At 51.7% G+C, this 15,086-nt stretch overlaps 5 protein-coding genes across 5 annotated transcripts; 2 read left to right on the forward strand and 3 right to left on the reverse strand.

Moving 5' to 3' along the window:
* Nucleotides 1-1,409: 1,409 nt before the first annotated feature.
* On the reverse strand, nucleotides 1,410-3,956 carry EsH8_VI_000292 (M13 family metallopeptidase; the record flags this gene model as incomplete). The annotated part of the gene is made up of 3 exons (XM_083271545.1): nucleotides 1,410-2,750; nucleotides 3,207-3,613; nucleotides 3,821-3,956. The coding sequence occupies 3 exons, from the start codon at nucleotides 3,954-3,956 to the stop codon at nucleotides 1,410-1,412; spliced, it is 1,884 nt and encodes a 627-aa protein (XP_083126719.1).
* Nucleotides 3,957-6,097: 2,141 nt separating this feature from the next.
* On the forward strand, nucleotides 6,098-7,014 carry EsH8_VI_000293 (DnaJ domain-containing protein; the record flags this gene model as incomplete). The annotated part of the gene is made up of 4 exons (XM_083271546.1): nucleotides 6,098-6,125; nucleotides 6,184-6,244; nucleotides 6,299-6,842; nucleotides 6,937-7,014. 4 exons carry the CDS (start codon nucleotides 6,098-6,100, stop codon nucleotides 7,012-7,014), a joined length of 711 nt encoding a protein of 236 aa, XP_083126720.1.
* Nucleotides 7,015-8,279: 1,265 nt separating this feature from the next.
* EsH8_VI_000294 (uncharacterized protein) lies at nucleotides 8,280-9,348 on the reverse strand (the record flags this gene model as incomplete). The annotated part of the gene is made up of 5 exons (XM_083271547.1): nucleotides 8,280-8,680; nucleotides 8,737-8,805; nucleotides 8,863-8,946; nucleotides 9,009-9,085; nucleotides 9,149-9,348. 5 exons carry the CDS (start codon nucleotides 9,346-9,348, stop codon nucleotides 8,280-8,282), a joined length of 831 nt encoding a protein of 276 aa, XP_083126721.1.
* Nucleotides 9,349-10,890: 1,542 nt separating this feature from the next.
* Nucleotides 10,891-11,881, forward strand: EsH8_VI_000295 (uncharacterized protein; the record flags this gene model as incomplete). The annotated part of the gene is made up of 2 exons (XM_083271548.1): nucleotides 10,891-11,003; nucleotides 11,062-11,881. The coding sequence occupies 2 exons, from the start codon at nucleotides 10,891-10,893 to the stop codon at nucleotides 11,879-11,881; spliced, it is 933 nt and encodes a 310-aa protein (XP_083126722.1).
* A 736-nt stretch (nucleotides 11,882-12,617) lies between these two features.
* On the reverse strand, nucleotides 12,618-14,786 carry EsH8_VI_000296 (glycoside hydrolase superfamily; the record flags this gene model as incomplete). The annotated part of the gene is made up of 4 exons (XM_083271549.1): nucleotides 12,618-13,907; nucleotides 13,963-14,079; nucleotides 14,138-14,599; nucleotides 14,661-14,786. 4 exons carry the CDS (start codon nucleotides 14,784-14,786, stop codon nucleotides 12,618-12,620), a joined length of 1,995 nt encoding a protein of 664 aa, XP_083126723.1.
* Nucleotides 14,787-15,086: the final 300 nt, after the last annotated feature.

The raw sequence follows: 15,086 nt of genomic DNA on the forward strand, positions 1-15,086 counted from the left end.
TACTATAACAGAGAATAGGCCTGCATTTTCAGGTGGAGAAAGAACTGACAGGGTTCATAGATACACTAGGTTCAAGGGAGAAACTTGGAGCGCTGTATCTTGCGTTTCGTGCCCTTTACCGGAGGGTTGAGTTTATACTTTCAACAAACGCAAGAGCTGGTGGATCCCACCACAGCATCAACACTGCTCTTGGGCCCAACATTCTTGATAGAAAGGACCCAGTCGATGTTGAAGTTGTTCGAGTATGCCATAAGAGGCCGTTGTACTTTCGGCTTAGAATCATCGGCTACGCTACCAATAATATATCGAGGATATGGTGACGTGGGGTTAGTGCCCGCGGAGTTGAAGCGACTTTGGCTCAATCTGGGGTCGACAACGATTTGGGAACCGCCTTGAGACATGGCTGAGAGGTCTTTAGTTTCAAAGAGATTTTGTAGTTCATGCTTTATGGTTCAGAAGGGGGACTTGCTGAGCGAGCAGAAGATTGGTATTAAAGCTATGGGTCTACTTATTATTCAACATATTCTCCAATATTTTATTGAAGACCAAGACGATACCCCCCCTCGCGAAAAATAAATAAAGCAGTATAATCTAGCAGGTAAGTTCACGACATAGGTGCTACAATCATTGTGTACCGGGCCGATGCAAGGCCGCAGCCCTGGCCAGTTTCCGCCGCATACCTACGTACGCAGCCCTTGCATCGGGCATTCGTCAAATAGGCATCGTGCTCTAGCGATACAGCCTCGCATATTCAGCTCACTTGGAAGCTAGGGATCAGCTAGATAGGAATTAGGATGATGCAAGTGTACGTAAGCCTTATGTTGCGAGGGATAACCTGCACTTTCACTCTTGCCCCTGGTCGGTCCTTTCCCCAAAAAGATCGTCGCCGAGCGACTACTTGTAGACCGAAGGGGCCAATTCGGCGGGACTCACCTCGGTGGGCGTTTTTCAACTACTGTGCTGCATGCCTTCCAGATGCGACTGATTGGCCTGACGGGCTAGCCCTACAGGGCGCGGCGAGGGGTAACCGGTGACACTCTGCATGTCATCTTCCACCAACGTCAACAGGTGATCATTGTCGTCGAGTCTCACTGATTTGTACCCATGCTTGTTCGCAGGGATACGTTCCTATGCAATTTAGAAGTCGGCCCTCCATCGGGGGAACATGCGGGGCAACCGTTCTACGTCAGATGGTTCACCGGGACGTTGGTTGAAAATTTAGGGTCTTCGGTATTAATAAATCAATTGTTTAATAAGTTACGATGCAGATAGTTAATGAAGTTAATATGTAGAAAAAAAGCAGCTCAATACATCTGCAGATTAACCCTGACCGCCAGTCATAGCTTGAATCTGCTCCGACGCCGCAAACACGAAACCATATCTGGACTAGCCACTAAATCATACAAGATTCACCAAAGCTCACAAGTAGGCTTTCTCTGAGGACAATTGAATGTCTCCCTGAAATCCCTCGAATTTTCCAACGGACCCTTGATACGTGCAAATCCAGGCGAGTGAACATCGGTCCCGATGAGGTAGACGTCATATTCTCTGGTCGACGACACGTCACACCAGGTCTGAGCCCACTTCAAAAAGAACAGCTGGTCGTGCGAGAAGCTTTGTAGCCCGGGTAGGTCAAAGTCCTTGGCCTTCTTGTCCGTCTGCAGCTTCTTCCACGCTGTATAACTCGTCGCGACGCCGCCCGCGTCGGCAATGTTCTCCCCGAGCGTGAAGTTGCCCCGGACGGGCACGCGCTCGCCGTTGGGCGCAATCACGGAGTAGTTTTGGTACTGGTCGACGAAGCACTTCGTGCGGTCCGTGAAGGCCTTGACGCTCTGCTCATCCCACCAGTCGACGATGGAACCGTTTGCAGCGTAGTGGCGCCCGCCGTTGTCGAAGCCATGTGTCAGCTCGTGGCCAAGGATGGATCCCATGGCGCCGTAGTTGATGTATGAGGGGTAGCCGACGCTGTAGATAGGTTGCTGCTGGATGCCGGCGTTGATGACGATGTCGTTAAAGGTCGGGAAGTAGTAAGCGTTGGTCGTCGATGGAGTCTGCAGCCAGATTGCCTTGTCGCTGGGCTTGCCGATTGTGGACCAAGACTTCTTGCTAGTAAATGCGGCAAAGGCCAGGGAGTTTTCAAAGTAAGAGCTTCCGACCTTCAGACCGGAGAAGTAGTCGGCAAGCTTGCGGGGGTCTGCAGTGTTTGGGGACATGTCCGGGTAACCGATTTTCTTGGCAATGGCGTTGACCTTCTCCTCAGCGGCCTTTTTGACCTTTGACGACAGCCAGTCCTTGTTGCCGAGACGGCCGATGAAGGCCTGCTGGATGGTGCCCATCATGTTCGTGGTGAGTTCGCGAGCCTCCTTGGAGTATGCCTTGTCGAGGAAGAAGCGGCTGAGAATCCAACCGAGGCCGGTGTCAACCTGAATGACGCACTGTTGCCATCGTGGGGGTTTTCCAACAAGTTCTGGGTCGACGGCACGAAGCTTGAGCTTCATGTCGTTCAGCCGCTCTGTGACCTCGACCTCGACGAAGCCGGAGAATGCAGAGGCCGCTTTCCAGACGAAGAAACCTTGAACCGTCTCCGCCGTGTTGTTGGCTAGAAGCTCGGACAGGTTTCCGAAGTAGCCGGGAGAGAAGACGAGCTGATCCGGGGTGTAGTTTGGCGCTAGATTCTTGAGAACGAAGTCGTGGCCGAGCTCGGGGGCCACGCTTGTAACATCGTTCAGCGTGAATTTCCTTGCCGGCGACTGCACAGTTATTAGTTTGCGTTATTCGAGAATCTGGGGGGAAGACATGTCCGCTTCGGGTTAAGCAAAGAAATGCGAGCAAGGGCAGGTGGGAATCGGTTCGTGTAACTTGCATTTTCATCTACTCGACTGTCATCCGTAGCTTTCAAGGCATTTGCCTCCCTTTCGAACTTTGTGATGGCTGATGCAAGCTTCTCAGATTCGCTCGATGTAAGGTTGCCCGGATATACCGCTTGAAGCACTGCCGCCATAATATGCAGGTATTCTGCGACCGTCTCGTTGTTTTTTGCTTGCGGACCAGTGAGCAACGGTGTGCCGCCGGGTAGGATTGAGATAATTGTTTTATTCTAGAAATAAATATGTCAGTGGAATGAACGGTGATTAGCACCTACGCAAACTATTCCTATTGCTCAGAAACAGCAATGAAAGTCTCATCAGCTGGGGGTATAAACGTACGGTATCCTGATCGTCATAGTCGACACTGATAGTTTCAAATGTCGAAATACCGTACTGACTAAAGAGCAACAGAACCTTGCCAATCTCGGAAGCATCGTCCTTGGAGATCTTCCGTTCCTTATGCTTTGTACCATTGGTTACGGGGAAAGCCTCTGCAATGTGGTCGATAAAGCTTATTAGGGGCTTTAATCCAGCCGCTTCGACGGCGCTGTTGTTCATGCAGGCATTATACGCCTCAGTGATGAGCTTGAAATTGTCTTGATCGATGCTGATTTGCTCCTTGGATAGGGACGTCGTCAGGAATCCGGCATCGGGGCCGGTGGGGTAGGAACCTTCCAAGATATCCTTCAAAACAACTGATACTGAGTCGCCGACATCGCCCAGCGACGATGTTTTACCCCGGCCGGCTGCCGGAGCATGTCTTGACCTCCACCCCGAGCATGCAACTGCCAAGGAAGTGTGTTAGCCAGAAAGGATTTATGCTCTTTGGTGGCCTTGAGGAAGCATGGCTTGAAAACAAGGAGTGGGTTGCTGCAGGGATTGGGAGCTTGGGCGCGGGGAAGTTGTAGTTGGATTTACTGCGGGCGGGGAAGAGCAAAGGTAGTTTGGCTTACGTTTGTCAAAGTCTGTGCACGGATCGATGTCTGTGTAGTTGGGCGCGAGACTATGGAGAATTTCTGAGGCAATCTCAAGACATGCCGGCGTAGTACAGAAGCTACCACTGGTATCGACCGTGGTGGTAGGAGCCATGATGTGAGAGTCGTTCGGCGCAGTTCTTGAGCCTATCTACCATTTCATGTCAACAACTTCTAGCAGGTATTGGGAGTATCGGTGACTTACCCTGCAAATCTACCCTTTGGGCAGCTGGTGACATGCGGCTTTTGATGTCGAGACCACAAATGTCCTATACCAGCTGGCTGGTATTGGGATCGTCCACGGATTTGCAGTGTGCGAGTTTGACGAGGATCGACGATGTTTGGTTCATCCAGTCTTGCCTTGGAGTTTGGTAGGTCTTTATATTTAAACAAGCATACCTCGATGGGCTTGTTGATCTTACTTATCCCCCGGCCCCAAGTCAAGCTGACTGCCTAGTCCTCTGTCATGAGCGTCATGTGCTGGCTCATGGCCAAGCCCAGTACATGGAACCAGGGAACTTAATGTAGTGAAAAAGTAGACTCCGCCTGGTATCAAGGTGTGCATATAGCAAAAGTAGACATTTTCGGAGAAAGGCAAAAGTGCCACCCGCTAAGCCTTGCGGCTTTGGGTAGGTAGTTTTGACCTGACTTCTTAGCCGTCGTGGTCCATGATCATAACCCCACATCCAAATCTGGGTTTCTCCCAGGCAGACTACCTCGAGACGAGATTGAACGTGACTGTATCGATCCTCCATAACTCCATCCTCAAAGTACTATTTATATTGAATTTAGTTTGTGATACATACCACAAGGACGAAACGCTACCCTGATTTGCGGGCGACGGGCCTATGCAGGAGCGGGCTGAATTGTGGCTTAGGGCCAGCTCTTCTACCTGGTTCGTCGCACCGAGCATGTTAGATTCCTTGGCTGCTTTGGCGTTCTTTCATTAGCTTAACTGTGTGTGTCCAGCCTCATAACGCCTGTTGGTTGTATTGTAACTCGCGATACACAACGGCGGCAGTGCCGCAAGTTCACAGTCCAATCGGCTTGTCCCCAATGTGGCAACAGGTTGGGGGCGAAGCGCCTGATCGGCCACCACCAAAGACATGCTACTGCGGTCAGCTCTAGCCTACCGCCGGCATCAGCAAGTCGACTGCCGGTGGTAAGCCCTGCTCAACGAACAGCCTCAAAGGCCGCTCAAAAAGGGCAAAAGGATGCACAATACGCGGACAAATCGTTTGCCCACATTTCCAAGCTCTATGATTTTGACTTCCTGTGGCCCCTCACATCGGCCCAGGCTTTTTGGGATAGCCTTTTGAGACTAGAACACTGGGCGTTGTGTCCCGCAAGGCCGCTAAACTTTGAAACGAGTGGTTCAGGATGCCTGTTCAAAGATCCAGTCCAACAGAAGCTTGCTGCGCTGGTCTGTGCGGACAGGCGATGTTACTATCTCATGGAAGTAAATAAGACCGCTGCTCTCTGGAGTGAGCCTAAGCTGGTAGAGCCGCAAAACCCTATGAAGACTCGCACCCAGAAGAGAGTGTCCCATGTCAGCCCTACTACTTAGGAGACGACAATGAACAAAATCGGACAGCATCCATTCATTTTGATCTTAAATAAAGGACGTAAATGTAGCGAGTCGAAGATTTCAACGCACTTGACTCTCTCACGGTGGCGATCCGATGGTGGCAGTTAGTTCATAACGTGCTATGGTTGTTGCGTCGCGCGTTGCGTTACACACCAGGAACGTCATTTCGCGTGGGATGGAGATAAGTTGAGAACACCTGAGGGAGCAAGTGGCCGAAGCAGACGTCGAAAATTTATCGTTTGATTCTTTATTGTATAAGTTATCGGCGAGGTTTGTCGAGTTCCATTCCGGCGGGCGACCCAGACGGCGACGACGCAGGGGTAGCAGACCCCTCCTTGCCGGCATGTGACCCGTGGTTTTCATGGAGAAATAGGTAGAGCACGCACGGATCACTCGCACCTACGTGCGGATGGAGGAAAGGTGGGGACTGACCGGATGCAATGCCCCTCATTCCGATCAAGCCACGTTCACCCTTGGGCTTCCTGCGCCACAATGACGTTGATGCCAGTCACGCCAGGCTTCTTGGAGGAGGCGATACCTCGCGCGCAACCTATCACTTGATCACCCGAAGCCAATACCCTCCTTCTCTCCCTTATCTTGCTTTCCTTTACTATCATCTTGTCATCTCTACCGAGTCTCGTGTACTTTTTACTCTCCCAACTTTCAAGATGGCGAACAGCGCCCCTCCCAACTACTGTATGCCCGCTCAGCAACCCCACTACCGCTCCAGACACCAGCTAATTTAGCGCCATAGATGCGATTCTTGAGATCTCAGAAGCCGCTACGACTCAGCAGGTTCGCGATGCGTACAAGAAGTAAGTCTCATTTGTATGTATACCTTCTCGAAGCATATTGACACTCTCTCCCAGAGCGGCGTTGAAGACGCACCCTGACAGGGTTCCCGCCGACTCCCCCGAACGGGCGACGCGTACCCGCAAGTTCCAGCTTGTCAACGACGCATACTACACACTGTCCGATACCCAGAGGCGGCGCGAATATGATGCCCAGCGCAAGATCTTCGGCGCATCCACTGGCACGACAGCCAACGATCCCTTCGACGACCCAGACGAGGAAGTACCCCCGCAGGCCGGTCCCAACCCACAGAATGCCTATTCTTGGGCGTGGAATTTCTTCACTGGTGGAAAACAGGGCCAGAACCAAGATAATAGAGAGAAGACGGACAACCAACAGTTTGGCGATGTGTTCGAGGAAATGCTGCGCGAAGAGGGCATGGCCGAGGAGGGTACCAACCGTCCCACGAGCTCCTTCTGGGGCACAATCGGCGGTGTGAGCGGCGGTGCCCTGGGATTTATTGTTGGAAACGTGACTGGCGCGTTCGCTGGAGCTGTCGCTGGAAACCGGCTTGGCGCTGTTCGAGATGCGAAGGGCAAGAGTGTCTACGCTGTGTTCCAGGTCAGTGCGAATCTGGAGATATCTACGGGGTAGATCCAGTTAGCCTCTCTCCCAAGTTTGCCTTGGTGCATAGGGCTTTACTGACATGCTGCAGGATCTTCCACAAACAGACCGCGCGAGGTTGCTCACCCAGTTGGCTGCAAAGGTTTTCAGTCACACTGTAGGAGCTTAGGGTACTTGTTATTTATAATTGGGTTCAGGGTTATATCACTTGTTCAGCTTGGAGTTTGGGATGGACTGGAATGGATAGGTAGTCAACGTAGGTAGGCCACCCTCGGCACTTCGAAATCAATAGGATAAGATTGTCGATCCATTATACGCCCGCATTCCCGTGATAGCGCCATCAATATGACGCAAAGTATTTAGAATTTATGCATTCGAAATAACTGCCAGCCATGATTGTAGGCGAATAATTCGTTTTAATTTCATTATGCTTGCTCTTTCTCAGGTACGCAGGTGATCAACCTGTGGCCCCAACCGAAGTACACGAGGACTTGTTCTCCACAGAACACCAGCTTGCAGCACTGGAATCATGACCACACGCTTAAAGTCAGGTATGTCCTCAATGTTGCTGTCCCAGTCCCGGATATTACATACTCCAAAACATATTAATGTTTAGGTATGAAGCTGCTTCTGTCCGAGACATATCCGTTTCCGGCTCCATTCTTGGCTTCCTGTGGCTGTTCTGTTGGTACCCGCTGTCATGCAGGGCGCGGTGGAGTTGTGGCGTTGCCAGCTGGCGATGTTGGGGAATATGGGGTTCTTCCCCTTCATTCTAGACATCAACCACACGGGTCAAGGTGCCAGAGTGGTTAATGGGCTGCCCTGCTATCAGGTCTTCTGACAGTTGTTCAGGCAGTGGCTTCGGTCGCGCAGGTTCGAATCCTGTCCTTGACGATTTCTTTTGCCATTTCCATCTATAGTTTTCCATTTTTGTCCTTTTGGTGAGTCACTCACCGGACCACGTTGCGTTAAGTGTTCATTCAGCAAGAATGTGCATGCTACATAACTATATGCACCCATAATGTGGCATGTGGTCATTTGTTCCTGTCGACGAACTTGACCTGTACGTTGTGCACAATGAATTAAATCGTCGTGTCGTTTCAATTCTTGACGAAATTCTTATTACTTCTTGTGGCTGGTGTCTGTCTATCGTTGGCGATGCTGGAGTCGAGCTTGGGTTGGAAATGTCCAGTGAAAGTAAACTAGAAGAAGATCAGCTTATCCAAATGAATATAACAAGAGCGACTATGACTGCGACCGCTCATTCATATTCAACGGTTGATGAGAAGCCAACTAACTACACAATACTTTAGGCGACTAACAATACGATTTGCCGCAAGTATAACCATGCCATGCCGAGAGTGAAAGTAATATAAATATTTTGTCTTTGATCTAGTCTAATGCTCCCTTGGCCTAACTCCTATTCCTGACTATTTAAGGCAATACGTAACCGCCATCAATGATAACATCGCTACCCGTCATGTAAGTAGAAGCGTCACTAGCCAGGTACAGGTAGAGACCCTTGATCTCCTTGGTGTGACCTTGTCTACCCAATGCTGCCATGCGGTAGGCTTCTTGCAGGGCCTGAGGGCCAGCACCCATCTTGGTGTCGAAGAAGCCCGGAGAAACAATGTTCACCCGCGCAAACTCCCGCCACTCGCGAGCGAGGGACTTGCCAAAGTGTGTGACGTATGCCTTGGTTGCATTGTACACCGGCTGGTCTACAGGGACATTGACAATGTGGCCACTCATGCTTGAAGTGATGATGAGGTTACCGAAGCCTTGGCTCTTGAACACTTCACCAGCATACTTGGAGCAGTACACAATGCCGTCAACTTGAAGCAAGAGTCAGTTCCAGGTCTTATTGAGTTGGAGGAGATGAAGTGCATACCGTTCACAGACATCTGTTTCCTGTACTCCTCTAGTGTCTGCTCCAAAATCGGCTTGGAGATTGCCATGCCTTGCTTGGGGTTAGTTCCAACCCCATTTTTAGCTAGGTAAATATGGTGGTACTAACCAGCGTTGGCAACAAAAACATCAATCTTGCCAAAGTCCTTCAACACCTTTGCAATGGTTTCTTGAACTTGGTTTGAATCAGATACTACATCGTTGGTTAACCATGTGCCCGGTAAAATCAGCCGTGTGTACTGAATATTGACTTACCATCAACCTTGTAAGCAGATGTCTTAACGCTATGCGTGCTTGCCAATTCCTGTGCTCTTTGGATAGCGGCGTCATTTCTGTTATAGGGATAATTAGCAATCTCAACTTTGTTCGAGACCACGTGGAGAATAGCGACTTACGAGTTGTACCACAAAGCAACGTTACCGCCGGCCTCAGCCATGGCCTCGGACACGGCGAAACCGATACCATCAGCGGCACCCGTTACCACAATGACCTTTCCGGTCACACGAAGCTGCTCCAGGACGTTGGAGGGCGTGTTGGGGAAGGGGCGGGGGAACCCTTCCCGGGAGTTCTGGCAGTCTTCCACGGACATAGACATTTTGGGCGATTCTTTCTGTTTCGAACTTGTTATTTCGACGTAGTTTCTCAGTATTGACGATCGAAATACGAAGGACAGAGCTGTGAAGCGGCGGTCTTTAATGAGTGAAATAGGACCACAGATCTCCGCATCGGTGCGCTGTCGCCCGAAGGCGGGGAGACTTTGTGGATATGCTACGGCCCACAAGGACTGGTTTATTGGGGCGGGTGTGACCGTCGACCGGTCGAATCTCGGCCGGCGTGCCCATTCGGGCAATTTAGAGAGACCCGACTTACGTCAGAGACCCCTCTAACTTTACTATCGATAAAAGACTTGGTTATGTTGGAATTCATAGTAGCGATTTAATCGTTACTTTTAATGGGCTCCTGAGTTCCACTAGCGAGCCACTCGCAATGGAGTTGCGACGGCTATTAAAAAATTAAAAAAAAAACCCATACCGTGCGGGGAATCTGATCTTAGAGCGGTTGGCGAACACATCAAAACGATTAGCTTTACCCAAAGACCTCTTCCAAGGCGCAACAACGATCATCAAAGGTGCCCAACAACTAGTTGAATCATGTAACTAGCGGTTTCTGAATGTTACTGAACTGCCTTTTGGGTGCCCCTTTTTTCTCAGCGGTCGTGGCAATGCGGGGGTTTTCGTTTCTAGTTCTATCATGCCGTGAAACCTGCCGTGTTGTTGACTAAACCAACTACCAGAAAGAGCAACACAGGGAATTTTAGAGCGACAAAGTTCTAGAAGGTCGGTTTCTGTAGCCTTCGAACAACTCTTTGAATTCGGCTACGCACTTCGTAGTGAGACCACTCTTATCGACTCGATCCGCAATGAAAGTCCTTTGAAGTCAAGTAAAAGCCTTCGGGTGACTGGCGGGTGCGAACATTAGGTTAGTCCTGTCCTCCCGAATAGCCATCCTTACCCCAAAAGGTTAAAAACATCGAGCTAGAACTTCCAGAAGCACCGTTTTCGAGAAGAGGAAGAAGAAAAGGAACAGAGAGGGAAAGCTTCCTGATTGGACACGTTTACTGCGGGTGCAAGTGAGGGCGTGCAGTTTCATGCAGCTGGAGCAAAAGATGGGATGAAACTTTCTCGCAGCGTTCATGATCCGTTTCTGGCTGTTGCGAAACCCCGAAAACATTAGAAATCGCGAGTGGCGGCCGAACCACACGTGTTCTGTTCAAAACCTTACCGTCGTGTTCGCCAGGCCGTCGCTGGCGGTAGGCGACTCGCTCCTCCCGGGATGTCCAGACCCGATCCAAACGAACGCGGTAGAGTTCAGATGAAACTCTTCGCGATAAAACTCTTCCATTCATGCCTTCTATCATGGCCTCGAAGCTAGCGAACCGAAGGCTTTTAATAAGTAAACTGCCACTTCCTAGTTTCTAACTAATCCTTGGTCTTCAGCCATCCTGGAATTACGTATAATTTCTATTCAATTATCCAATAGTTGATATCTTACGATGGGGTCTACGCTGCATTTGCAAGCCACTTTGGCCTTGCTGCTTCTCCTCCTGTTCAGTGGGGTTCAAGGTCGACCTGGTCCCATGCCTCAAGCGGCAAAAAAGGAGTCACCAGCGGAGAAAGCGAATAAGGTGCCGCAGGGTGTGACCCCGGCCAAAAACGGCTCGGTCATTCTGGATACAACTGAGATGATAAAGTTAGTAACTTTCTCTGAAAAAACAGCGTTTAGGTTTGAATGCTTACATTAATATCAGTGGTCTCAAGATCCGCTTCAGACTGAGCGGCCCTGCTGGAGAATTCACCACCGCTAGCAATGTCCCCGGCGGCGGCAAGGCGACTGGCACCAAGGGCGGCCTTGGTCTTAACGTCTTGCTTCACGGTGACGGCGGGCAATCTTTCTTTGAAATGCCCAACCAAGGCGTGAATAACAACCTAGCTGGAGTCGCTGTTCTCGCCCCGGATGAGAATCTCCACTGGGGTGGCGGCTCCGGGCTCAACCGTACAGACGGCGTCGCCCATGCGCAAGCCGTCAACGACCTGGTTTTCCAGGTCTTGCCGAAGTACATGGCCTTCAACTCCTCCAACGTCTTCTTCACCGGAATCTCAGGCGGCTCTCTATTGCTGTCTGGCTACTTCATCCCGGCCCACATTGGCAACTATGCCGGTAATGGAGTGCTGCTGGGCTGTGGTGGCATGGAACCCCGAGTAGAAATAACCGAGGATTCGCGCAACGCCCTTGCTACCACACGTATCCACTACCAGAGCACCCAGAGGGAGCAGAAAGGCCTTCAGGAATCCATCCCAGCAGCGATGAAGGCTTATGAGAAGGTGGCAAAAGATAAGGGCATGGAGAAAGAGGCGATCAACAAGCTTCAGACGGCGAACAACAAGCCTAATGGGGGCCACTGCGCATTCGACGGAAAGGAGTTCAATTCGGGAATCCAGCTCATTGCTGACAACTATGCTGCCATCATGCAGGGAGGCGATGGCGAAGTTCCTGGAATCGGCAACGTCCTCGCAGGTGTTTCTGGACTGGAGTTTAAATTCAACGGCAACAGCACTCGCGCCATTTGACTTAGCATCAAAATAATACTTTTTGTCGAGGAGCCGTATCAAAGGCCTCAGTGAACGCCATCACTCTCTAGCCAAGACACTACCAAACGTTACTCATCTTAAATTAGTCCTACTACTATTCCAGATAATATGTATTTTAGTATTTGTGTCTAAATTAAAGTCGTGATTTGAACTGAAGTCAGACTATAACTTTAAGTGCCTCGTTTGCTGCCCCATGCAAGCTCATGATCTGTGTTGCCTCTCGGGCTGCTAAACGGTCGTTCATATCCCAAAGTGCTATTTCACGCCAAGGACAGTCATAAAGCGGAGAGACAACCCAATTTAACGACTAAGAAGCTCAGAGGAACCCAAGGTCTTGCTTGACCATTGTGAAGGACAATGACATTCCGTCGCTAGATTTCTTACCTAACACCGGCTGAGGGGCTACTGTTCGGAACCTTCTTCACTGTCTTGTTTGATGCCAACATCCCTCCTAGATTCGGGTCGATGAGTGTGGCAATTACGACAGGTTTAGACCAACATTAATCGACCCAATTTTTGGGTTCATAAGTTTAATTCGAAAACGTCAAGATCAATACACAGCAAGCGGAAACGCATATCACTCTTCAATAACCCATCACTTATTCAATCGTAATTCTTGTTCAGCATTCAGTTATTGTACTCTGCTATGATGCATACTCTGAGGCAGTTTGCACTTTGTGCCCACTCTAAGCATGGCCTCTAACATTGCCACCTATCACGAGCGGAAGCGTCTAATTGCCCGCGCGGTCTGGTTTCCGCCTCCGGAACCACCCTCGGTGTCAAGAACAGCAACGCTGAGCTCAGGGAGGCTGAAGGTGAAGACACCATCCTCGTTGGCAGTGATAACGGTAGTGTTGCTGGCGACGACGTTGACGCCGGTGTGGGGGTCGTTGTAAGCGAACGGGTCACCACTGGGGTTGACCAGAACAGTCAGGGAAGCCGTGGTGCCGGCAGAAACGCCCTCAAACTGGACGGAGATGGGGACATCGGCGTTGTCAGTGGTGTTGTACACGGCGCCCTTCCAGATGAAGCTGCCCTTGGCCTCGTTCTTGCCGGCGACCCAGTACGCGGGACCGAAGTCACCGACAGTGGGCAGAGTCTGAGACAAGGGGTGGGCGGCGAAGAGCTCCCAGATGTACCAGCTGGTGGAGCGGGTTGTCAGAGCGGCGTCAGCAGCGAACTGGACGATAGTGACGGCCCACTGCCAGCGGTTCATGTTGCGGAGGACGGGGGCGTAGAAGGTGCCGGGGATGCGGTCGGCGTTGCGCTCGTAGCCGATCAAAGAAATGGCCTCGCCAACGGTGCCGATCCACCAGGGGAAGGGCATCAAGTCGCCGTCCCAGCCGATACCGCCGTTGGGGTGAGTGGCAGCAACCTCACCGACAATGTGGCCAATGTCGTTGTCGAAGCGGTCAAACTCGTCGACGAGAGCATCGGGGGTGCGGTAGGGGTGGTAGTCGCCAATGCCGGGGGCGGGGATCTCAAAGCCGTCACCATCGGAGGTGGCGCCGGAAGAGATGACGGTGATGTCAGGGTACTTGGCCCGGATTGCCTCCATGAACATAGGGAAGCGGTACTCCTTGTAGGAAGTCCAGCCGCCGGGGTAGCCGGCGAGCCAGTCCTCGTTGCCAACCTCGACGTATTCCAGCGTGAAAGGCTCGGGGTGGCCAAGCTCGGCGCGGCGGGCACCCCACTTGGAATCGACGGGGCCACGGATGAACTCGATCTGGTCGAGAGCATCGTCAATGAAGGGCTGGAGGTCCTCCTTGGCAGTCACATCGCCGTTGAGAGCGAGGCCAGCCCAGACACCGATGACAACATCCAGGTTCATGTCCTTAGCCCACTCCAGGTACTCGACGAGACCCAAGCCGTGAGTCTGCTGGTAGCCCCAAACGCCCTGGAAACCGGGGCGGTCCTTGAGAGGGCCGAGCGTGTCCTTCCAGTCCCAGTAGCTAGTGTTGTCCAGACCCTCGAGCATGTTGCCGCCAGGGAAGCGAAGCAAGCTCTATAGAATTGTTAGAAACATGCAAGCTTGGGTTCTATCGGAGAAGTATTCTTACCGGGTGCAGGCCCGCCAGAGCCTCGGCGATATCGACACGCAGACCGTTCTTGCGGTTCTTGTAGGTGGGGGGGAAGAGACTGATCAGGTTCAAGTCCAGCGAGCCGTCGGCAGTGCCCTAAATGTAAAGAGTCAGCCGATGAAGAAAATTCGGGACGAAGATGATGGTGTCATACCGCAGGATCGAAGGTAATGGCGAAGGTGTTGTTGCTGTTAGGCGCATCCTTCTCGGGGATAAGCTCGACCTCATGCTCAACCCACTCGTCGGCCGTGGACTTGGACTGGACCTCGACGGAGCCGAAGACGTCGTCGTTCAGAGCAGACTTGAGGGACGCGGTAAAGACGCCATCGTAGGCGCCCTTGACCCAGAAGGAGCCAGTGTATTTCTGCACCTTGACATCAATGCCCCAGTAACCGTCGTTCTCGAGGCCAATGACCCCGGAGCCGTTACCTCCTGCGACATTGACAGAGACAGGAAGGGCAGCGGACAGCGGCTCGCTGAGGTTCTTGAGGGTCAGCTTCGCGCCGTTGATGGAGTGCCAGCCGTCAAGAGAGACGGGGAAGCGAGGGCTGAATTGGAAGGCTCGGTTGCGGACAAGCTCGGCGTAGATACCGCCGTCACCGGAGTTGTTGATGTCCTTTGAGCAGTGGTTAGATTCACAGGTTGGGGAGGACGAGACATGTGGAAGGGAAACGAACCTCGTGGAGGAATCCGTACTGGTGACCACTGGTAGCATTGCCACCGGAGGCCTTCACGGTGATGTCGACAGCGGCAGCCGAGACGGCATAGGTTGCGGCCAAAATGGCCGACTTGAGCGACACCATTTTGCTTCCCGATTGCTTAAGATTAGGGGTGCAATGACGTGGAGGTGTCAAGCGTCAAGGACCAATTCTTGTGCAGCAGAGGGGTGCCTACTTTATAAGAGCATGGAGCTCTAAAGCTCCATGATGTGAGCTGATCCCCGCCAGAATCAATGGGCCGGGTCAGAGTGGCCATGATCGCGTAACATTGAATGCGACGTGCGAGATCCAAGCAACCAGGGCCGAGGAGGGAAACGCGCCCATTTCGCCCGCGCGACTAGCCAAACGGAAGATCATCTCGTAATCAACGTCCTCCCTAGCGTG

This window comes from Colletotrichum jinshuiense, chromosome 6, assembly GCF_051148585.1.
Source record: "Colletotrichum jinshuiense chromosome 6, complete sequence".
NCBI lineage: Eukaryota > Fungi > Ascomycota > Sordariomycetes > Glomerellales > Glomerellaceae > Colletotrichum > Colletotrichum jinshuiense.